Source organism: Malaya genurostris, chromosome 1, assembly GCF_030247185.1.
Source record: "Malaya genurostris strain Urasoe2022 chromosome 1, Malgen_1.1, whole genome shotgun sequence".
Lineage (NCBI taxonomy): Eukaryota > Metazoa > Arthropoda > Insecta > Diptera > Culicidae > Malaya > Malaya genurostris.
The window spans coordinates 84,139,400-84,164,283 of NC_080570.1; the positions used below are offsets into that span (position 1 = coordinate 84,139,400).

Sequence of the window (24,884 nt, forward strand, 5' to 3'; positions counted from 1 at the left end):
AGCCACCTACTGCGGCAATAAGCAAAGGTGCATTAAATGTGGAGGGGAACATGCAGACGAATCATGTGGCAAAAAAGCTTCAAAGTGTCTTTACTGTGGGGAAAACCCACATGAATTGAATTCATGTCCCGCGTACAAACTGCGCGGAGAAAAATTGAAGCAATCTCTTAAAGAACGTTCCAAACGAACTTTCGCAGAGATGCTGAAGAACACCATGCCACCTGTCGAATCGATGAATCTCTTTGATTGTTTGCCTACCGACGAGAATGATTCCGATGACCCTCAAGAGGGATCATCCTTTACTATGCCTAGCGGTTCTAGGAAAAGAAGGACGATCTCATCTCCTAAACTGCCTTGTAAAGGCCCAAGGATATCCATTGCGGGGACCAAAAAAATTACAAATACTCGAAGTGCTTCCCAAAAACCGAAGCAAAAGGCTCCTGGTCTAGCGAACTTAGCATCAGACCAAGAGTTTCCTGCACTTCCCGGTACACCAAAAACCCCGAGTACCCCTAAAATACAAACTGAGAATCAATCAAGTGCTGGAATACTGAAATTCTCTAACATTGTGGACTGGATTCTTAGAACCTTCAACGTCACTGATCCTCTCAAGAGTCTGTTGATGACATTTATGCCAACAATTAAAGCATTTTTGAAGCAGTTGACTGCTAAATGGCCCCTCCTTTCAGAGATTGTATCCTTTGATGGCTAATACATCGAACGAGGTTAAGGATGCAATCACTGTACTACAGTGGAACAGCAGAAGTATCCTCCCGAAAATTGATTCCTTCAAAGTTCTTTTAAATAGTTTAAAATGCGACGCATTTGCTTTGTGTGAAACCTGGCTGACCTCAAATGTAACCCTCAACTTCCACGATTTTAACATAATTCGCCTGGATCGAGATGATCCCTACGGAGGAGTACTTTTGGGGATCAAAAAGTGCTATTCCTTCTTCCGAATTAACCTCCCATCGATACCAGGTATTGAAGTTGTCGCATGTCAGGTCAGAATTAAAGGCAAAGACCTTTGCATTGCTTCCATCTACATTCCTCCAAGGGCCTCGATTGGGCATCGGCGGCTAAGCGATATAATTGAGCTCCTTCCCGCACCAACGTTAGTTTTAGGTGACTTCAACTCACATGGTACGGGTTGGGGTTGTCTTCATGATGACAATAGATCAACCGTGATCTATGATCTTTGCGATAACTTCAATATGGCAATTCTTAATACGGGAGAAATGACACGGATTCCTGCACCACCAGCAAGACCAAGTGCGCTGGATTTATCCCTTTGCTCGACATCACTACGGCTGGATTGCAAGTGGAAGGTGATCCCTGATCCCCACGGTAGCGATCATCTACCTATCGTAATTTCAATCACCTGCGGATTACGACCATCGGAGACAATCAATGTTTCGTATGACCTCACACGAAATATTGATTGGAAAGAATACGCTAATTCGATGTCTGAGAAACTCAAAACAACACAAGAACTTCCTCCGGAGGAAGAGTACACGTTTTTGGCTGGCTTGATTCTCGACTCCGCGATTCAAGCTCAGACGAAACGTGTACCCGGCGCGAAAACTAACATCCGTTCTCCCAATCCGTGGTGGGACAAAGAGTGCTCATCATTGAACGCGGAAAGATCTTTAGCATTCAAAAAGTTCAGAAAATATGGAACACCTGATAATTATTGCAATTACGCGGCGCTAGAAAAGCAAATGAAGAACTTAGTTAAAGCAAAAAAACTCGGTTACTGGCGACGGTTTGTTGACGGATTAACAAAAGAAACATCGATGAGCACTCTTTGGAACACAGCCCGACGAATGCGCAACAAAAACACCATGAACGAAAGCGAGGAATATTCTAACCGCTGGATATTCGATTTCGCTAAAAAAGTATGTCCTGACTCTGTTCCGGAACAGACGATCATGCGCGTCGCCTCATCAAACAGAAACGAAACACCTTTTTCGATGGTAGAGTTCTCACTTGCGCTCTTGTCGTGTAACAATAAAGCTCCGGGGTTAGACAAAATTAAATTCAACTTGTTGAAAAATTTGCCTGACTCTGCTAAAAGACGCTTATTGAATTTATTCAACAGGCTTCTTGAGGATAATATTGTCCCACATGACTGGAGACAAGTAAGAGTTATCGCCATTCAAAAACCAGGAAAACCAGCCTCCGATCACAATTCGTATCGGCCGATTGCCATGCTTTCTTGTATCCGGAAATTGTTCGAAAAAATGATTCTGTTTCGTCTAGACAATTGGGTCGAGAATAATGGCTTACTTTCAGATACACAATTTGGTTTCCGCAGGGGCAAAGGAACGAACGATTGTCTTGCGTTGCTCTCAACAGAAATTCAAATGACATTTGCTCGTAAAGAACAAATGGCATCAGTTTTCTTAGACATCAAGGGGGCTTTTGACTCAGTTTCAATAAACATCCTATCTGAGAAGTTGCATCAGCATGGTCTTTCACCAATTTTGAATAACTTTTTGTATAATCTATTGTCCGAGAAATACATGTATTTCGCGCATGGTGATTTGTCGACAATACGATTCAGTTACATGGGTCTTCCTCAGGGCTCATGCTTAAGCCCCCTTTTATACAATTTTTACGTAAACAACATTGATGAATGTATCAATACATCTTGCACGCTGCGACAACTTGCTGACGACAGCGTTGAGTCTATTATAGGACCCAAAGCAGCCGATCTTCAAGGACCATTACAAGATACCCTCGATAACTTGTCAACATGGGCTCTTCAGATGGGTATCGAGTTCTCTACGGAGAAAACTGAGCTGGTTGTATTTTCAAGGAAGCGAGAACCAGCACAACTACAGCTTCAACTAGGGGGTGAAAACATAGCTCAGGTCTTCACATTTAAATATCTCGGGGTCTGGTTCGACTCCAAAGGCACCTGGGGATGTCATGTTAGGTATCTGAAACAGAAATGCCAGCAGAGAATCAACTTTCTCCGTACAATAACCGGTACTTGGTGGGGTGCCCACCCAGGAGACCTAATAAGGCTGTACCAAACAACGATATTGTCCGTAATGGAATATGGGTGTTTCTGCTTTCGCTCCGCCGCGAATACGCATTTCATTAAGCTGGAAAGAATACAGTATCGTTGCTTGAGTATTTCCTTAGGTTGCATGCAGTCGACTCATACGATGAGTCTCGAAGTGCTTGCGGGCGTCTTACCGTTGAAAAATCGATTTTGGGATCTCTCATATCGATTGCTAATCCGATGCGATATTTTGAATCCGATGGTGATTGAAAACTTCGAAAGGCTTGTCGAGCTCAATTCTCAGACCCGTTTTATGTCCTTGTATTTTGATTACATGGCTCAGAATATTAACCCTTCTTCGTTTGTTCCCAACCGTGCTCATTTCTTGGATACTTCTGATTCTACTGTGTTTTTCGACACTTCCATGAGAGAAGAGATTCGTGGAATTCCGGATCACGTACGCCCTCAAGTGGTCCCTAATATTTTTTATAATAAATTTAGAACAGTCAACTGTGAAAAGATGTTTTACACTGACGGATCAAACATCAACAGGTCCACAGGCTTCGGCATCTTCAATCAAAACATCACCGCTTCTTACAAACTCAGTGATCCGGCTTCAGTTTACGTCGCAGAATTAGCTGCTATTCAGTACACCCTCGAGATCATTGAATCCTTGCCCAAAGACCATTACTTCATTGTCACGGACAGTCTAAGCTCAATAGAAGCTCTCCGGGCAATGAAGCCAGGAAAGTATCCCCCATATTTCCTGGGGAAAATACGGGAACACTTGAGAACTTTATCTGGTCGGTCTTATTTAATATCCTTAGTCTGGGTCCCATCACATTGTTCCATTCCGGGAAATGAAAAGGCAGACTCATTGGCTAAAGTGGGCGCATTAGAAGGTGAAATTTATGAAAGACCAATTTGCTTCAACGAATTTTTCACTGTATCTCGTCAAAGGACGCTCGAAAGTTGGCAAACTTCATGGAGTAATGGGGAACTGGGACGATGGTTACACTCCATTATCCCAAAGGTATCGACGAAACCTTGGTTCAGAGGGATGAATGTGGGTCGGGATTTCATTCGTGTGATGTCCCGGCTCATGTCTAATCACCACATCTTGAATGCACACCTCCGGCGTATCGGCCTCGTGGAGAGCGGTCTCTGCACTTGCGGTAAGGGTTATCACGACATTGAACATGTTGTCTGGGTATGTACCGAGTATTGTGGCGCCAGATCACAGCTAATTGACTCCCTTCGGGCCCGAGGTATATCACCCATGGTCCCAGTACGAGACGTGTTGGCCCATCGAGACCTTCCCTATATGCTGCTCTTATATCAGTTCATAAAGAACATTAACTTACAAGTCTGATCTGCTGAAGGGTTCCACAACATCCTCCTTCAACCTCGTACTTAACATCCGCTCGAACCTCCCCAAATGTCGTCTGTCCACCATCTTCATCGAAAAACTAACAAGATCTTTCTGCTGTCACTAATTTTTTGCTCCCCCGTCCCTGTCTATTCACCATCTCGATGTCAACTAATTAGATCTTATCGCTGACCTAAGTAGTTTCGCTCCCTTACCACCTTTTTCAACAACATAAACTTCTCTCTGTTTCTTTCCTTCTCTTCCACAAAATTCACCACCACGGAGAGCCGCTCAAGTCGATGATTATGCGGGCCATCAGCCGGCTCCCCGTAGTCGGGGGTGTTTTCCGCGGACCCACACGAACGAAAAGATGCGACCAACAGTGATGCGTACCAACGTCGTGCCAGTTTACTCCAGCGTACAAGATCCAGCCAGCCACTGCCGACCACCCGTTGAAGACTAGATCTCCCAAAGCTCATATGATATGAAAATAAAAAAAAAATCTAGTTTAAGTAGTTTAAACATATGCCCTCGGCATCTTATAGCTTAACGCAATGTGCCTTAAAATATGTTATTAAATAAAAAAAAAAAATATCTGAAACTCAACACGATTTCATTCCTAAGAGGTCAACATCTACAAACTTTGTAGCTTACACATCTTTTATCATCCGATCTCTACCATCGCATCTACAGGTTGATGGTATCTACACAGATTTTTCAGCGGCATTCGATAAAATAAATCATCAAATAACAATTGCTAAACTCGACAGACTGGGCTTTAATGGCGCTTTACTGGATTGGATGCGTTCATATCTTACTGGTCGCGAGATGTCGGTAAAAATAGGAAACTTCACAACAGTTCATTTTACTGTTAGTTCTGGAGTACCTCAAGGAAGCCACTAAGGACCGTTTATATTTTTACTCTACCTCAATGATCTCAACTTCTCCGTGAAATGCTTCAAACTATCATTTGCTGATGACTTCAAACTACATCATCCTATAAAGGAACTAGAAGATGCACGTTTTCTGCAAACTCAGCTTGACACATTCGCCAAATGGTGCCACAATAACAGGATGGTACTAAACGCTTCCAAATGTTCCATTATATCTTTTTCCCGAAAACGCTCAATATTTATATATGACTATCATCTCTTGCAAAATGTCCTCAAACGTGAATCCTCGGTTAAGGACTTAGGTGTTATTGTCGATCACAAATTGGATTTCAAGAATCATGTCGATTATGTAATTTCGAAAGCTTCTTAACTCTTAGGTTTCATATTTCGGATCACTAAGAACTTTACCAATATACACTACCTGAAGATTCTTTATCAAATTATCAAATCGTCATTGATCTCGTCGAAAGTGTTCAACGCAAACTCGTTAGATTTGCACTCCGCAATCTACCATGGAGGGACCCATTCAACCTTCCTAGTTACAAAGTCTGTACCTAGGAACGTTTGCAAGGCTGTCTTTATTGCTGATCTAATTCAATCACGTGTTGACAGTCTTGATCTCCTACAATTGATCAATTTTGGCATTCATCGTCTAAGTCTTCGTTCTCATCCATTTATACGAATTCCCCATGCTGGAACCATTTACGAATATAATGAACCCTTTTCCAGTATGTGCCGTTTATTCAATAGCTGCTCACAGGAATTTGATTTTCATCTCTCTCGTAATGCGATACAACGATCATTCCATGATTCTTTATTTTTGCAGTTATAATACTAATGTTAATTCTTTCCGCTCAACCATCCCTTCGTCTCTCCATCATTGAAAGCTAATAAATTCGCTCGTTGTAACTAATCCTATTGTATCTCCTCTTCTCCGCTCTTCATCGTTCTTCTCCTATCTTTTCGAACACTAAGTAGATCTATATGTCGGTTCTAACCACGTTTGACTACCCTCTTTTTTATCCGTCTTCCACCATCTTTTTCGACCACTAATTAGATCTACATGCCGAACCTAACTCCGTTTCGTTCGCCAACCCTCATTCACCACTCCCTCCTTCTACCTCATATTTTAAAGCATATTTCTTTTTTCTCTAGTTTTAATGCAAAATCACCATCGTTTACCCGATGGGTTTAGTGTCATATAATTACTATAGAGTTAGTTAGCTAGGGTTAATTTCAATTGATAGTATTAAGTACATACATGTATCTGTTGGATTGTTGTAATCTGTTGATATAAACGACGAGGAGATTGTATGCCTGCTGGAGTGAGATAATAATATTTCAGCTCCATTGGGCTTCTTCCTGCTCCAAATAAATAAATAAATAGATTCTGGAATTACAGGGTGATGAGTTTTCAAAATTCAAGCCAATATAGAAAATGACAATTCCAACAAGCTTAACCCTCAGGGTACGGACTGGGTTACCGTAACCCGAGCGAAATTTGAAAAAAGCGCCATACGAAGAGAAGTCGTTCACATTTTTCATTATAATTTTTTTTCAATCAGTTAAATGATTAATCTGACAACTCTATTATATTTTTGAGACAATTTTACACAAAATAAAAAAAAATTATTCAAATTGACAAAGTACAGCCTGATATACACCCAATCAAAGTCGCCGGGTTAGGCTAACCCAGTCCGTACTGAACGTAACTTTTTTATAGTCCGTACCCTGAGGGTTAAAATTTTTACTTAAAATTATTGGAATTTCGTCATATATATTTATTGGCCATACGCATTTTTTATGGTTATGCTGGTTCTTGAAAACCGGCTCTGGAAGCACCGTAAATAACCGTAAACTCTAAACTGGAACTTATTTCGACATCTCATGGAATATTCAATCGATTGTCACACGGTTGGATTTAAATTCGAGCCGGTTTGCAGCTTTGACATTACAGGGTAATGAGTCATTAAAATCACAAATTGCCGCCTAAAATGACGGTCATTAAAATAATGTCATGAGAACTAAAACACCGAAGAACAATCATGCAAAAAAGCGGATTGAAAAAAGGGATAATCTCACTACTAGGTGGATTAAGCACGTTTTTAAGAGTCAGAGGGGGTAGGGATAGGAGTTACTGGACAAGAGGTTAAGAGCCACTCTGGGGCCTGAATTACGCATTGTCCAGTCGTTTATCACCCACCCCTGCTGGATGCTAGGTCCGAAACGTGAATGCTTTTTTCTAAATTATATGCCGGTTGGTGCGACTGTTGGACAGCTTCTTATCTATAAAGAGAATGACAGTAGACCTCTTCTTCAGATTACTAAACAGTTTCTTGCTTTGCTCCACTCTAGCTGCTTCAATTCTGTCTGTAATTACATGTATTTTAACCCGAGCTCTAGATTTTTCTTTTAAGTTTAATTTCATAACTCTTCTTTCCGTTGCTTCTGATACATTAGCCTGCTTTGCATTTTTCGCATGCTCCGAACGGGATATGAGCAGGGCCGGTGAAAGAGGTGGGTACGGTGGGTAGTACTACCCACCCGAAAATTCCAAAGGTGGGTAATTACCCACCTGCAGTTTCAAGCGAAAATCAAGGGTAAAATTTGTATTGTTTATACAAATAAGAATATTTTTATTGTAGCTCGAAATAATAAATGAAATCAAAATTATAGAATGCTAGTACTCAATGTAGAGTCTGGATTTGAAGATATACAAAAGTAAAGTGAGACGTGACAAGGTTCATTTGAGCAAGCAGAAGTCATTTAGTAAATAAACATTCACCGTCTAGTAGAGGAGTCAAGCTTAAGCGTCTCATCAATGCAAATGAAACCGCACTCAACCATTTTTAACTGATTTTCGATATCATTATACATACTGCTTGGAAATGCATTGATATTGATATTATATAGATATAAAAACTTCAATTAATAACAAACCATGTCTAATTTTCACTATTTTCCAAACCGTTGTCATTGTTTCCACTAACATATACGACAGATTCGTATACACAAGTTCACGGTTTCTGCTCTTCAATGAGCGCGCTCGCATTTAAGAAAATCACTCACACTAATCAAGATTCAGTATCGAATCGACTTGCACCCTGTGCGGTTAGATATTACCGAATTATTATTAAAAGTCCAGGAACTAACTAGGAAAACCGTAATTCATGTGCAAAGTTTTTTTTATTAATCAACATAATTACCTTTCTAGTTTTTTCTAACTTTTAGATACCTTATTTATTGGATGAATTGTGCATGGTCTCAAAATAGGATTCAGTTGCAACGATGACTCTCTCATTCGAGCCAATAATTTTTCTCGGGAGTATCTTTTTCAGATCATAAAAGGACAAGTAGTTGCTGAAGGTTCGGTTATTGAGAATATGGTGAATGAGGAAACAGATCGGTGCCCGATTCGTTCAATTTGGCCATTGTTTTTATTGACTTGTGACACGGTGAATTGTCTTGGTTAATTTTTTTTCTTTTTCATATGAGGCTGTTTGTTCGATTTTGCTTTTCAAATGCATCAGTAATTCATCATCATAATCACTTTTGATGGCACTTTCCTTTTTAAAATAGTCGATGTTAATTATACTCGAGCATCGCAGAACTGACGCCATGATTGTCTTAGCTACCTGTTGCATTTTCGGATGACTTTCTCCACCTGAATGCGGATATGATCCCGCCGAAAAATGTTAGATCCATGTTTCGTTCATTGTTTCATACCAACGCAAGAAATCTTTTCTATTGCGACAAAATAGTGCCGAACAGCGCTCTGGATCGTTGATGCGTTGTTGCTTTTGTTCCATTGTAAGTGAACATGGCACACATTTGGAAAAGACCATTTTTATGCCCAGATTTTCGCGTAAGATCGAAAAAGCATATTCTGTTGATGTGCTAACCATCTCAAAACACCTAATCTCACGAGCTTTGGTTTTGCGTTCATTACGATTATCAAAATTTGCCTAATTTTTTCCGGATGACAGAAATCTTTGTTTTCAATGGATCCGAGTAACACTTCTCAACTCATTGCTGAATGCTGGACTTTCTCTTTAAGGAGAAATATTTTATCAATACAAGGACTACGTTATTTCCATGTTTTCGTGAATTAAAAAATAACGTAACTAACGTAAAAGTAACTTATATATTGGTAGGCTTTGTGTTTGTGGAACGATTGACGAAAAAATTTTACACATGTCATCTGAAGGTGGTTACTTTTGACAAGTAAGGTTTGTTTGACATCACAAATGTCATCTTTGGGTCAGTCCCGGGACTTTTTGAACAATGTGTTATGTACATCAGCGGCTGGGCTGGACTGTTTATGGATTCGTTTCGTGCGCCACTCGATACGCACGAGACACATTTTTATCGAAAATCAGCTGTTTCTTCGTATTCGAGGAAATTATCGATGGTTTCGAGCATTGGTTGGCGGTTCAATGCATAGGGCGCTGGTCTTATAAGCCAGATGTTGTATGTTCGAGTCCCGATCTGAAAGGATTCTCATGGCGTTTTGCATTGAAAAACCCTGATGGCCAGAGTTGCCAGTTTATTTTTTCAAAAGTCTGTCTCTGATTCAAAAATTTATCTGGATTTGTCTGGATCTACTATATACAAGGAAATTTTGACCGGGCTTCATTTTCATCGAGCAAAACAAAAAAAAGGTCTCACCACCTATCGTATAGAGGCCCAAACCCATAAATCTGACAAAATCTGGGAAAATCTGGCAAAAGATCTGGTTAGTTCGAGTGTCTGACGAAGCGAGAATAATCTTGCGAGAACGCCAATAGAAATGTAACACCAAGGCATTACTCTTCGATTATGAAGTACTGGATGAACGAGTTCAGCACCTTCCATCAGTGATTTTGAAACTAGTTATGTAGTCTACGTCAACAGCTCGAACAACCCCACAGTAGTTTTAGGTCTTATTCGATCTTTAAATGCGCAATTTTGTTTCAAGACAAAATACCAAAAATGTTTTAGATTTCAAATTTTCGCGTCTCATGCAAAGTTACACCGAAACAAGATTTTAATCAAAAATCGACCTTTCCTTTTATAAATATAATTTTTACTTATACAATAATACTTCGAAATGGTGGGTGGTTCCCCTCGGTACGAAAAATTACCCACCTGGGATTAACATGTTTCACCGGCCCTGGATATGAGTTACTTTCATCTTAATGGATTGTATCAACCCTGGCATTTATTTGTTTATTTGGAGCAGGGAAAAGCCCGGTAGAGTTAGTTTCTGTCAAACTTGCTTTCAAACAGGCATAAAACCTCCTCTTCTTTTGCATCAACAGATTGCAATCATCCAAATGATAAATTGCATTTAATCATAGTATTTCTAAACTAACTAAAACTAAAACTAATTAGATAGTAATACTAGGGACAATTTCTAGACAACGTTTCATGATAGATTGAAACCGAATGAATTGGAACAGTGGTTGGATGTTTGGCACATGCTGTCAAAAGGCTCTTTATAGCCATAATTAGTTCTAGCATAGGGGATCCTAAGAAAAGAATAGTTTCGAAGATTACGATGGATATTTTTTTGTAAAAGCTGTAAGAGCTCAAAGTAGTCTATTCTTGATTGAAGGAGATCTGCCACAAAATTAGCCTTTCTGATATCGCGACGGATAACAAATCGAGATCAATCAGTTTGCATCTGGCATGGTAACTTGGAAGTTTCTAAGGGTTTCTTCAAGGAAGCCGACGCAGAGCATATCGAAAAAATTTCAATGCGTTTTATATCGTTTTGGTAGTACGGTGACCAGATAACCGAGGTGGATTCGAGCGTAGAGCGAATTAAGGCACAATATAATGCTTTCAAGCAAAATACATAATCGTATTCTTTAGTAACGCGGAAAATGAATCCAAGTATCTTGGAGGTAGTAAACTCAATGGCGTTCTTACAGATCGCTTCCGACCACTTCCAGGTTTTCTTGGTGCTGTTAGGAGTCCAACTGACGCCTTGACATGAAATACAGTTTTACAAGAGCCATGATACCTGGAACTGACTTCTGGACGTGAAGTAATTTAATTATGTTATCATTGTCGTACATTTAAAAAAATCTTTCTAAATAAAGACAAATTCAAATATACAAATCTGTTTGTAAACAATACTTGACACCTGGAGCAAAATTTTGTAAATTGACTTGAGCGGTAAGGTAGTATTAGTGAAGGTCTCAAAACTTTCTGACGCAAACTGTGCATGTTTTAGGAATCTAATCTATGTATTTATGATATTGCATGGGTCGAATTACGCTACTTACCACATGACTGTATGCCAGATTATGATTTTTAACCACACGAGCTTCCAAGAAATGGGACAAATAATAATCGTTTATTGCATTTACATACACATTGCCGTCAATAGCCATACTTCCTAGAATATGACATCGAAATTTTGTCGGGTAGTCCACATAAACCATTAGATGTTGCGTGTTTATTCTGTTACTTATATAATTATTACAAATCAAATGCACGATGTGTGGGATCCACATAATACTTTTTCTTCTTCCATTCGTTCTCAGATATTCACTAGTGTAAAGAATGCAGTTTTCGTAATTCTTCAAATTAACTCCATTCATAAAATGATGAAGATCAATTGATTCAAATTTTATATTTTTGTCGCAAAGAACATTTTGAACTATTTGATAAGCAACATTAAAAACATCAATAGTGTTTACAAATCTTGTTGCATCCGTTGCAATATATTTAAAGGTATAGCGTCGGCTTAATATTTCTTTCACACTTTCAACACTCGTAATATAAACAGGATATTCAACGAAACTATCATTTTCGCCCGCAACATCCGCTGCAGTTGTGAAACTACAGTATATTAATTCTAATAACTCATCGTTAAAAGTTTTTTTTTGCGTGACCGATCCAAGAACTGTGAATTGAGTAACTAATTTGATATAAGTAGGTTTCATAATCTCTATAATGTATGGATCGGAGTATCCTATTACGTTTGAAGATATTACCGATGCTTTGACTGCTACATTCATATGCGTTATGAAATTACGCGATTCGATACTCAACATTCGTTTTGCTTGGAATCCTAAAAAAAAGAAGTTTTCATTAGTCTTATTTAGAAAAATATTAAACATGTACGATAGTATGAAAAGCAGTGCACTGTTACGAAACGCCCTTCCCTCTAATAACAAAATAATACTACAATAGTAAAGCTCGATTGCATCAATGTTATTTGAAATCGTTTTCAACATTTAAATATTAACCGTGTATTTTCCGTTAGAAAACTGGCAATTTCATTGATTTTGATATTGGACTACGTATTTCTCTACTATGGTCACATGGGAGCATTTTAAAAATTTCACAACACGAAAGTGTAACGAAATTACTCCAGATTTGATTTCCTAATAACTTTTTCCCGATTGAGTATTTTCTCTCATTCTCTCACGAAACGAATAGAGAAAGATGCAAGATTGTTGTAAATACCATGTTTATTACGAAAACATTGTTTAAATAGTGAAAAAACAAGTCCAAACACGAAACATTAAACTCAACCGAATCTATAAATACACCCTGTTGCACGTTTGCTAGCTTCAGTCTATAAAAATCCATCAACAGATACACATCCGGTGTGCAGACTGCCATCTACGCCAAAACAGTGGAAATACACCCTACGGTGGAACTACATCAAAACAGTGTAATTTGGTCCTTCTGAATGCCAGAAATTAATCCCGTACAGCATTATGATAGTTTCTTCCACTGAAATATGCAAATCCGAAACGACATAATCGACATCTAAATTCTATTTTTTACTATTTTTGTCACCATTGGGACCGCCTATTTGTGAAAAAGTTGCAAACAAAATTACTTAAAAACCTTAACCAAAACTTCGCATAGTCAGTTTCATTTCAAACAAGAGCGATTGCGTGGTCGGCGTGGCTGGTGGTCGTTTGCATCGGAGAAAGAAAACGAAAAGTGAACAACAATGGTTAACATTATACAAAATCCACCATTCTAATGGCTCTAAATGTTATCTAAAGAACTATTGAGATTGCTTCTTTGCAAATCGAAGGTAAAATCATCAGTTTAGTGTAAATCTTTTTTTTTTTTTAACTTTTTTATTTTTTTTTATTCAATATTATAATATAATTTTAAGGCACACTGCTTAAGCTCTAAGATGCCAAGTATATTTACTAATCTTAATTACAACAAACTTAAAACTAGAATAGTATCATTATGTAATGTAGTATCGGGGAACGTGCAATTTGAGCCAATTTGTTCTGATTTCTGAGTATCGGGGTAGCGGATTCTCGAGAATTCAGCTTTCAGCTCGGCAGAGGCCGGTGAATTGAATATTGCATGAGGGTCTTCCATATGGCGTTGGTGACTATCCATGTTGGCCGCATCCTTCGGTCCGTGTGGGTCCGCGGGAAACACCCCCAGGCTACGAAGCCCCGGCGGGTGACCCGCATGGTGGTAATCGACTGGAGCGGTCTTCCGTGGGCGGTGATGATGATATTGCCGAAGAGAATGAAAGAGAAGTAAATATTGAGGAAAACGTGGTAAAAAGGGGATGTGGGAACAAAATGTCTGAAACGACAAAGATTTAATTAGTTGCCATCGAGATGGTGAAGAGACAGAGAAGGGGAACGAAAAGGTTAGTGATAAAACAAGATCTTGTTAGTTCCAATGAAGATGGTGGACAGGGACGGGGATCGTGAGAATCAGGCGGATGTTGGTGTCGAACCTGTAGGTGGAGTTTATACTTTCTGAGCGAGGAATAGCACATTACACTTGTATATCAATGTGTTTAAGGTACTGGTATATGAGAAGCATATATGAACTATCCCGACTCGCCAACAAATCCCGAACTGGAACCTCAGGCGGTCTACCTCGGGCCCTAAGGGATTCCAGTATCTTTGACCTGGCGTCGCGATACTCTACGCACGACCACACGACATGCTCGATGTCCTGATAGCCGTAGCCACAGGTGCAGGGACCGCTCTCCGCAAGCCCAACACGCCGGAGATGTGCGTTGAAAGTGTAGTGATTTGACATGAGCCGCGACATAACACGAATGAAATCGCGACTCACGTTCATCCCCCTGAACCAAGGTATCGTCGATACCCTAGGGATAATGGAATGTAGCCATCGTCCCAGTTCGCCATTGCTCCATGAAGTTTGCCAACTTTCGAGAGTTTTCTGACGAGAGATACTGAAAAATTCATTGAAGCAGATTGGTCTTTCATAAATATCACCTTCTAATGCGCCAACCTTAGCTAATGAGTCTGCCTTCATTTCCCGGAATGGAACAATGCGAAGGGACCCAGACTAACGATATTGGATAAGACCGTTCAGATAAAGTTCTCAAATGTTCCCGTATTTTCCCCAGGAAATATGGGGGATACTTTCCTGGCTTCATTGCCCGGAGAGCTTCTATTGAGCTTAGACTGTCCGTGACAATGAAGTAATGGTCTTTGGGCAAGGTTTCAATGATCTCGAGGGTGTACTGAATAGCAGCTAATTCTGTGATGTAAACTGAAGCCGGATCACTGAGTTTGTAAGAAGCGGTGATGTTTTGATTGAAGATGCCGAAGTCTGTGGACCTATTGATGTCCGAAAATTGAGCTCGACAAGCCTTTCGAAGTTTTCAATCACCATCGGATTCAAGATATCGCATCGAATTAGCAATCGATATGAGAGATCCCAGAATCGATTTTTCAACGGTAAGACGCCCGCGAGCAATAGGCAAACAACGATACTGAATTCTTTCCAGTTTAATGAAATGGGTGTTCGCGGCGGATCGAAAGCAGAAGCATCCATATTCCATTACGGACAATATCGTTGTTTGATACAGCCTTATCAGGTCTCCTGGGTGGGCACCCCACCAAGTTCCGGTTATTGTGCGAAGAAAATTGATTCTCTGCTGGCATTTTTGTTTCAGATACCTAATGTGACATCCCCAGGTGCCTTTGGAGTCGAACCACACCCCGAGATATTTAAATGTGAAGACCTGAGCTATAGTTTCACCCCCTAGTTGAAGCTGTAGTTGTGCTGGTTCTCGCTTCCTTGAAAATACAACCGGCTCAGTTTTCTCCGTGGAAAACTCAATACCCATTTGAACAGCCCATGTTGACAAATTTTCGACGGTATCTTGCAGTGGTCCTTGGAGATCGCCAGCTTTGGGTCCTATAATAGACACAACGCTGTCGTCGGCAAGTTGTCTTAGCGTGCAAGATGTGTTGATACATTCATCAATGTTGTTTACGTAAAAGTTGTATAAAAGGGGGCTTAAGCATGAGCCCTTGGGAAGACCCATGTAACTGAATCGTATTGTCGACAAATCACCATGCGCGAAATACATGTATTTCTCGGACAATAGATTATACAAAAAGTTATTAAAAATGGGTGAAAGACCATGCTGATGCAACTTCTCGGATAGGATATTTATGGAAACTGAGTCAAAAGCACCCTTGATGTCTAGATAAACTGACGCCATTTGTTCTTTACGAGCAAATGCCATTTGAATTTCAATTGAGAGCAACGCAAGACAGTCGTTCGTTCCTTTGCCTCTGCGGAAGCCAAATTGTGTATCTGAAAGTAAGCCATTAGTCTCGACCCAATTATCTAGACGAAACAGAATCATTTTTTCGAACAATTTCCGGATACAGGAAAGCATAGCAATTGGCCGATACGAATTGTGATCTGAGGCTGGTTTCCCTGGTTTTTGAATGGCGATAACTTTAACTTGTCTCCAGTCATGAGGGACAGTATTATCAAGAAGCTTATGCAATAAATTCAATAAGCGCCTTTTGGCAGAGTCAGGCAAATTTTTCAACAAGTTGAATTTAATTTTGTCTAGCCCCGGAGATTTATTGTTATACGACAAGAGCGCAAGTGAGAATTCTACCATCGAAAAAGGTGTTTCGTTTCTGTTTAATGAGGCGACGCGCATGATCGTCTGTTCCGGAACAGAGTCAGGACATACTTTTTTAGCGAAATCGAATATCCTGCGATTAGAATATTCCTCATTTTCGTTCCTGGTGTTATGGTTACGCATTCGTCGGGCTGTGTTCCAAAGAGTGCTCATTGATGTTTCTCTCGATAATCCGTCTACGAATCGACGCCAATAACCGCTTTTCTTCGCTTTAATCAAGTTTTTCATTTTGGCGTCTAATGCCGCATAGTTTCTATAATTATCAGGTGTTCCTTTTTTCTAAACTCGATAAATGATGAAGCCCTCTTTTCCACCATGGGTTCGGAGTACGTATGTTTGTGTTCGCGCCGGGTACACGTTTCGTCTGAGCTTAAATCGCGGAGTCGAGAATCAAGCCAGCCAAAAACGTGTACTCTTCCTCCGGAGGAAGTTCTTTTGTTGTTTCTAGTTTCTCAGATATCGAATTTGCGTAGCATTCCCAATCAATATTTCGTGTGAGGTCATACGAAACATTGATTGTCTCCGATGGTCTTAATCCGTAGGCGATTTAAATAACGATAGGTAGATAATCGCTACCGTGGGGATCAGGGATCACCTTCCACGTGCAGTCCAACCGTAGCGATGTCGAGCAAAGGGATAAATCCAGCGCACTTGTTCTTGCTGGTGGTGCAGGAATTCGTGTCATTTCTCCCGTTTTCAATATTGTGATATTGAAGTTATCGCAAATATCATGGATCATAGTTGACCTGTTATTATCGAGAAGACAGCCCCATCCCGTACCGTGTGAGTTAAAGTCTTCTAAAACTAACGTCGGTGCAGGAAGGAGCTCAATGATATTACTGAGCCGCTGATACCCAACCGATTTGCCTTTGATTTTAACATGACATGCGACAACTTCAATACCTGGTATCCAGGGGAGGTTAATGCGATAGAAAGAATAGCACTTTTTGATCCCCAAAAGTACTCCTCCATAGGGATTATCTCGATCCGGACGAATAATGTTGAAATCGTGAAAGTTTAAGGGTATTTCAGAAGTTAGCCAAGTTTCGCACAATGCTAATGCGTCACATTTCAGATTATTTAGTAAAAATTTGAAGGATCTATTTTCGGGATGATACTTCAACAATTCCACTGTATAACAGTGATTGTATCCGTGACCTCTTTGGGTGACTTAGCCATCGAAGGATACAATCGCTGAAAGAAGGGGCCATTTTGCAGTCAACTACTTCAAAAACGTCTTAACTGTAGGAATAAAAGCCATTATTAGGCTATAAGAGGTTCAGAAATATTGAAAGTAGACATGATCCAGTCCACAATATCAGAGATTTTAACAAACCCAGTATTTGGTAAATTTTCTGACTGATCTTTAGGGACTTTCGGGGGTTTTGAAGTCCCAGGAATTGATGGAAATTCTTGCTCGGAATTTAATTTTTCATGGCCTGGAGCTTTTTTCTCTGTTTTTTTGATATCACTACCAGTTGTTGTAATTTTTCGAGTCCCATCAGAGGACATCTTCGAACCCTTACTAGGGAGCTTTTGAGAAGATTTATTTCTTCTTTTTCTGATTGATGAGCTATGAGGGACAGTCGAAGATGTACCTTTGTCTCCACTGCAGGAGTTATCCGCATGACTCCCTCCACACTTTATACATCGGGATTTATTGCAACAATGGGGTGCTGTATGTCCCAATTGTTTGCAATTGGTGCAGTTCATGATCCGCGGCACAAAAAGGCGAACAGGTAAAGGAACTCGATCCAGGAGGACGTAGTTAGGCAAAGCCGAGCCAACGAAAGTCACTCGATACGAGTCTGATGGGATATAGAACTTAGTCCCATCCTCAGCGGTCGATACTGAACGCAATTGCTTGCAGTCCAGTATCTTAACGTTATTTAGTAAGGGGTTTTTAAAACCGCCTGCCCCATGCTTAAGAACGTCATCGCAAGTCAAACTCGGATCGATGATCACGCCGTCTATCTCGACTTCGCGAGCTGGTACGTATACGCGATACTCCCGCGTGAAATGCTCACTTTGAACGATCCTGTTAGCCTGTTTTGCACTGGCTAACAAGACTCTAAGCTTGCCTGGGCGTACTTTCTCAATCTTTTGTATTGTAGAATATCGCAAGGTGAGGTCTTTAGATAATCTAAGGATGTTCAATATGTTTCCGTTTGCTTTGGTCCGGATGTAAACCGCATACGGTCCGGCGGGAAGTACAAGCCCATCGGGATAATTTTTAACACGAGATTTTTGGCTATCAGATGATTCCATTTTGTCATCTGGAGGGAGGTCAGACAATTCTGTGCCTTTTGTCATGGCACGGAAATGTGTCCGTGCGGGTAAATATTGGAAGACAAATGTAGTGGTATTGAACAACTGGAAAAAAAAGAAAAAGAAAAAAAATACTTAGCTTTAGCTCTCAAAGGGTGAACGGCCGACAAGGCTCGGTTCTAGGCAAACGGTGAATATTCCTGATCAATATAGTGCAAAAACCCTCCTAGAGGAAAAAGCACTTTTTTGCAGTCACATTTTGTACTATACAATGGAACCTTACACGTTTTTTCACTATACACTGTAAAATGTATTTGTTAACAATATAGCAGCAGCGTCCAGCGGGCGCTGGCTAACGGTACCACACAGTGCTTCTTTACACAGCTCACAATCGACCTTGAGGACGGATTAATTCGAAATATCACTCGACCGCACTGATGCAAACAATAGGATACGGTATGACCTTGAAAGCGGAATAAAAGAATTCACCGCACCACTGGAGAAACACGATCTTGCGTCCGATCAGCCCGACAGTTGCAGTGGAACTGAACAATAATAACTTTTTATTGGAATATGAGTTAAAATTAAATTATTAGGATTTAGATTAGGTGTTCAGTCACAAGTGGTGACTTTCCAGCTCTATTATATATGATTATAAAACTACTTGTATTGTGTAATGGGGAAAAGGAACTTATATACTAACTTACTAACTAATACAGAGAGCGAATCGATTCAATTGAAGATTTTTGTCGGAATTTGCTTATAACATTATGTGACATTACATCTAATGGTTCTATATTTGTGAGTCTGAGTAACTCTTTTGTACTAAACCAGGGAGGACGCTTCACAATCATTTTCAGAATTTTATTCTGAATCCTTTGAAGCGTTTTCTTCCTGGTGGAAGAATTTCTGTTTATGAGAGGATATAAACATTTAATATATTTATTACACTTTGCCTGGATTCTTTCAATGGGATCATTGAAAGTGAGTTTTTTGTCATACGTTAAACCTAAGTATTTTGCTTGATCTGACCATGTAAATTTCAAGTTATTCAATTTGAGAATGTGTATATTGTTTGGTTTGAGAAAAGAAGCTCTTGGCTTATGAAGAAAGATAATTAATTGCGTTTTTGCAGCGTTTGGTTTAATTTTCCATTCTGACAGATAATCACTGAAAATATTTAAGCTTTTTTTGTAGGCGACTGCAGATCACTCTTAGATTTCTACCTGTAGCAAACAAACTTGTGTCGTCACAGAATAATGATTTCTGACAATCAAGGGGTAGATTTGGAAGATCAGTGAATATATTATACAAGATTGGAGCTACGCTTGAACCCTGCGGAACACCTGCTCGTACGGGTAGCAATTCAGATTTACAATTCTGATAGCTAACCTGAAGAGTACGATCAGTTAAATAAATTTGAATCATTTTGATCAAATAAATAGGAAATTGGAAATCAGACATTTTTGCTATTAAACCTTTGTGCCAAACACTGTCGAATGCTTTTTCTATGTCTAGAAGAGCAACTCCAGTGGATAACCCAGAAGATTTATTTGCTTTTATCATGTTCGTTACTCTGACAAGTTGATGAGTAGTTGAATGTTCATGACGAAATCCAAACTGCTTTTGTAAAAAAATTGAACTATCATTTATATGAGACATCATTCTCAACAAGATAACTTTTTCAAAAAGTTTACTGATAGAAGAAAGTAAGCTAATTGGTCGAAAACTTGATGTTTCTGCTCAGGTTTGAAGATAGGAATTACTTTAGCGTTTTTCCATCTTTTTGGGAAGTAAGCTAATGAAAAACACTTGTTGCAAAATTATAACCAAGAGTCTCCAGGCAACATCGGGAAGATTTTTAATAAGAATATTAAAGATTCCATAATTACCAGGAGCCTTCATGTTTTTAATTTTCCTAATAATTGACTTAATTTTATCAAAATTCGTCTCAATAATGTCATCTTGTAATAACACTTGATTTGAAATATGATCATATTTCAGAGAGACCTCGTTTTCAATAGGACGTTCAAATTAAAATTGTGGACACTCTCGAACTGCTGAGCAAGTTTTTTCGCCACTTGTATTATTGTATTGTAGAAGTATTTGATTTCCTTCCTTGAGAGTAGGAATTGATTTCAGAGGTTTCTTTAGAGCCTTAGAAAGATTCCAGAAAGGTTTAGAATATGGTTTAATTTGTTCAACTTCTTTAGCGAAATTTTCATTTCGCGAAAGAGTAAATCTATGTTTGATTTTCTATTTGTAAATACTTAACTATGTTTTTCATATTAGGATAACGAGAACGTTGATATTGTCGTCGACGAACATTCTTCAACCGAATGAGTAGTTGAAAATTTTCATCGATGTTTGGAGAATTTAATTTAATTTGAGCTTTGAGAAGTGAAAGATTTCTAGCTTCGACAATGTAACGATTCAAATTATCTATTGCTGTGTCGATGTCCCGGGTTGGCGGTTGAATGCATAGAACGCTGGTCTTACAAGCCAGTTGTCGTATGTTCGAGCCCCGACCTGGAAGGATTCTTAGTGTCAGTAGGATCCATAGTACTAGCCATGCAATGATTCTGTACACTAAGAATCGGCTGCGAAGTCTGTTGAAACAGAAAGGCCAAATTCCACAAAAGGAATGTAATGCCAGGACTTTGCTTTGTGTCTACATCCGCAGAATTTTCTAAAATAATTTCATGATCCACATGATTTTCAATGTGAGATCTGTAATCCAACCAATTGGGTCTATGAGAGTTGAATATAGAAGTAATTAGATTAATTATTGCTCCGTTGGAAAGTCTGAATGTTACAGGAAGATGATCTGAGTCAAAGTCAGCATGTGTAATAGGTTCACTACAAATGTGACTTTGACATGTTAGAACCTGATCAATTGTAGACGGGTTTTTCACGGAAGAGAAACAAGTCGGATTACTGGGATGAAGAACTGTGAAGTAACCAGCTGAGAGTTGGTTATGAAGTATTTTACCATTACTGTTATTTTGCCTTCAATGGACATGCTTAGCATGTAAGTCCCCTATAACGAAAAATTTCGGTCATTTCGGTGCATTGGAATGGTAAATATGCTCCAGCAATGAAATAAATTCCATGAATGGTTTCAACTTCGATTCCTAAGCTTTCAATAACTTTAGTATTGAAAGAAGGTAAAATTCGATGTTTAATTTGGCGTTGGACAAAAATGGCAACTCCACCACCCATTCCAGTAAACCTATCAAATCGATGAACCTCATAATGTGGATTGCTTTCTGTTTCTGTCTCAATGGCATTATGAATTTTGTGAACTTTGAGAAAATTATAAAATTTATCTTCACTCGATTTTAAAGATCGAGCATTCCAATCCAAGATATTCAAATAATTATTTAACATCAATGTTAAATTTTAAATTCATTATAATATTATTTGCAAATTGCCATTCAATTTGAAATGCTTAAAAAAGTGTTTAATTGTTCGCCGGTGCATTGGAATGGTAAATATGCTCCAGCAATGAAATAAATTCCATGAATGGTTTCAATTTCGATTCCTAAGATTTCAATAACTTTAGTATTGAAAGAAGGTAAAATTCGATGTTTAATTTGGCGTTGGACAAAAATGGCAACTCCACCACCCATTCCAGTAAACCTGTCAAATCGATGAACCTCATAATGTGGATTGCTTTCTGTTTCTGTCTCAATGGCATTATGAATTTTGTGAACTTTGAGAAAATTATAAAATTCATCTTCACTCGATTTTAAAAATCGAGCATTCCAATCCAAGATATTCAAATCATTATTTAACATCACTGTTAAATTTTAAATTCATTATAATATTATTTGCAAATTGCCATTCAATTTGAAATGCTTAAAAAAGTCGAATTTATTCGGATGATCATTTGAAAAAGTTAATGGCATTGAAGGAATATTGGTGGGTAGATGTCTACCTGGTACACTAGTGTAACTGCCATTAGAAGAAGATGACTTGGCCGATCTACCTATTAATAAATTGTTTTCGTTGGAAGACGAACTGGAAGGCGTTCCTGATTTTTGTTTGTTTACATTAGAAGAATTATGTGGTAGTTATAAAAGCATAACTGTCATTAGAAAAAGATGATGACGATGTCGATATAAGTGTCAATAAACAGTTTTCGTTAGAATACGAATTGGAAGGCGTACCTGTTTTGCCTTTCTCATATAAATAGGCTATTGAATCACTGCAAAAACCGACTTTTGAACCGAGGCCCGGAGGGCCGAATGTCATATACCATTCGACTCAGCTCGATGAACTGAACAAATGTCTGTGTGTGTATGTGTGTGTGACAAATATTGCCACTTTTCTCGGAGATGGCTTAATCGATTTTCATAAACCTAGATTTAAATGAAAGGCCTCACGGCCCCATACAAAGTTCCTGAATTTCATTTGAATCCGACTTCCGGTTCCGGAACTGCAGGGTTATATGCAAAAAAAAATGTGAAAATAATGTCACTCACTTTTCTCGGAGATGGCTTAACCGATTTTCACAAACTTAGATTCAAATGAAAGGTTTCATGGCCCTATACAAAGTTCCTGAATTTCATTTGGATCTGACTTCCGGTCCTGGAATTACAGGATAATATGCACCAAAAATGTAGAAATAATGCATTAAAAATGTGAACAAATATCACTCACTATTTAAATGAAGGTCCTGACTTAACTGTACAAAGTTACGAACTTTCATTTTAATCCGATTTCTGGTTCCTGAATTACTGGGTGATATGCAACAAAAATGTGAAAATAATGCTCCGGAACTGTGAAAATAATTTCACTAATTTTTACGGATAAGGCAATACCGAATTTCACAAACTTATATTCAATTGAAACGTCCAAAGGTCCCATACAAAGTTCCTGAATTTTTGATCTGCCTTCCTGTTCCGGATTTACAGGGTGATATGCATCAAATATGTGAAAATAATATCATTTACTTCTATCGAAAATGACTCAATCGATTTTGACAAACTTAGATTCAAATGAAAGGTCTCCTGGTCCCATACGGAATTCCTGAATTTCATTCGGATCCGACGTCCGGTTCCGAAGTTATGGGGTAAAGTGTGTTCAATATTGTACACCGTCACATAACCCGGCGAAACAAAACACGTACAAAATTTTCTAAACTGATATCAAAACTACACGAATCGATAGTCATTATCAGTAGGCAACTAAACAAACCGATTCCGGCTATCCTGGTTTCCGGTATCAGGTTCCGGAAGCACCGGAAATAGTGGTCATATATACCAGAATGGATCTCACTCACTTTTCTCAGCGATGGTTCGATCGATTTCCACAAACTTTGATTAAAATGAAAGGTCTTCTTGTCTTATACTGAATTCCTGAATTTCATCCGGATCCAACTTCTGGTTCCGGAGTTATAGAGTAAAGTGTGTTTAATTATGTACATCGTCTTTTAAACTGGCGAAACAAAACCGTAAAAATGCTTTAAACTGGGCTCAAAAAATTTATTCCCAATCTTAGGCTAAAATGAAAGGTCTTATGGTCCTACCAAAAATTATTGCATATTTTCTAATACAACAAATATTTAAATCGTCATTTAGAGTGCGATGGCAAAATTGTATAAAATCTTCAAAATTTGAATAAAAACTAGTAAAGTTTGTACGTCATGTTAGTTGGTGGCCTTACGAACCGACTTTGATTATATCGGTTCTCGGGTTCCGGTGCCGGATTGCATATAACAGTGCACCCACTTCGTTTTCTTAAGGATGACCTACGCGAGCAAAGCATTGTTTCATTCTGTATGTTAATTAAGTTCAATTAAGTTTGTTGTGTTTTTAAAAGTCCGTTATTTTTGCAATTTAAACTGTTTTCCGCATCATTATATAGTTCATATTTCAACTGGTGATTGACTATATGCTGTTTGAATCTGTGTGAAGTGTTATTCTTGGCCATCAATTGCATATTGGCTAGTGATTTACGTTTATTCGTGCTGTGCTTAGTACTATTTGTACAGCTGCTGTCGCTTTGTGGTTTAAACAATAAGCTATCGTCTTGATCGAGTTCTTCGCATACTTAGTCATCTGCTTGGTGTATAGCCTAATCAAAGGCGCTTCCCTGGATGAACATGGAGAAAAATTGTGCAAAATGCAGTCAAGTCATTACCGGTATTGATTCAGTAGTTTGCCGTGGATACTGTGGATGCTCGTTTCACATGACATGCTCGGAAGTCCCACGTGCTCTTTTGGGGTACTTTACATCGTATCAAAAAAATCTTTTCTGGATGTGTGATGCTTGCGCTAGTTTGTTCGAGAACTCACATCTCCGCTCTATCACGAAAGCTGCAGACGAGAAGTCGCCATTGGTATCACTCACGGAGGCAATAAACGGCTTACAGAGTGAGATAAAAGCGTTATCTAAACCGACTCCACGGACACCCAATCCATT

General features: G+C 39.0%; 1 protein-coding gene across 2 annotated transcripts in view; it reads right to left on the reverse strand.

The window, feature by feature from the left end:
* The window catches only part of LOC131440649 (SCY1-like protein 2), a 375,664-nt gene that overhangs the window by 26,799 nt on the left and 323,981 nt on the right, over nt 1-24,884 (reverse strand). Inside the window, exon 13 of one of the 2 annotated variants that reach the window (XM_058612120.1) lies at nt 11,548-12,338. In XM_058612120.1, coding sequence (XP_058468103.1) covers nt 11,548-12,338 — 791 coding nt within the window. Of the gene's footprint in view, nt 1-11,547; nt 12,339-24,884 lie in introns of those variants that run through there. The other variant, XM_058612119.1, reaches the window with a different exon arrangement.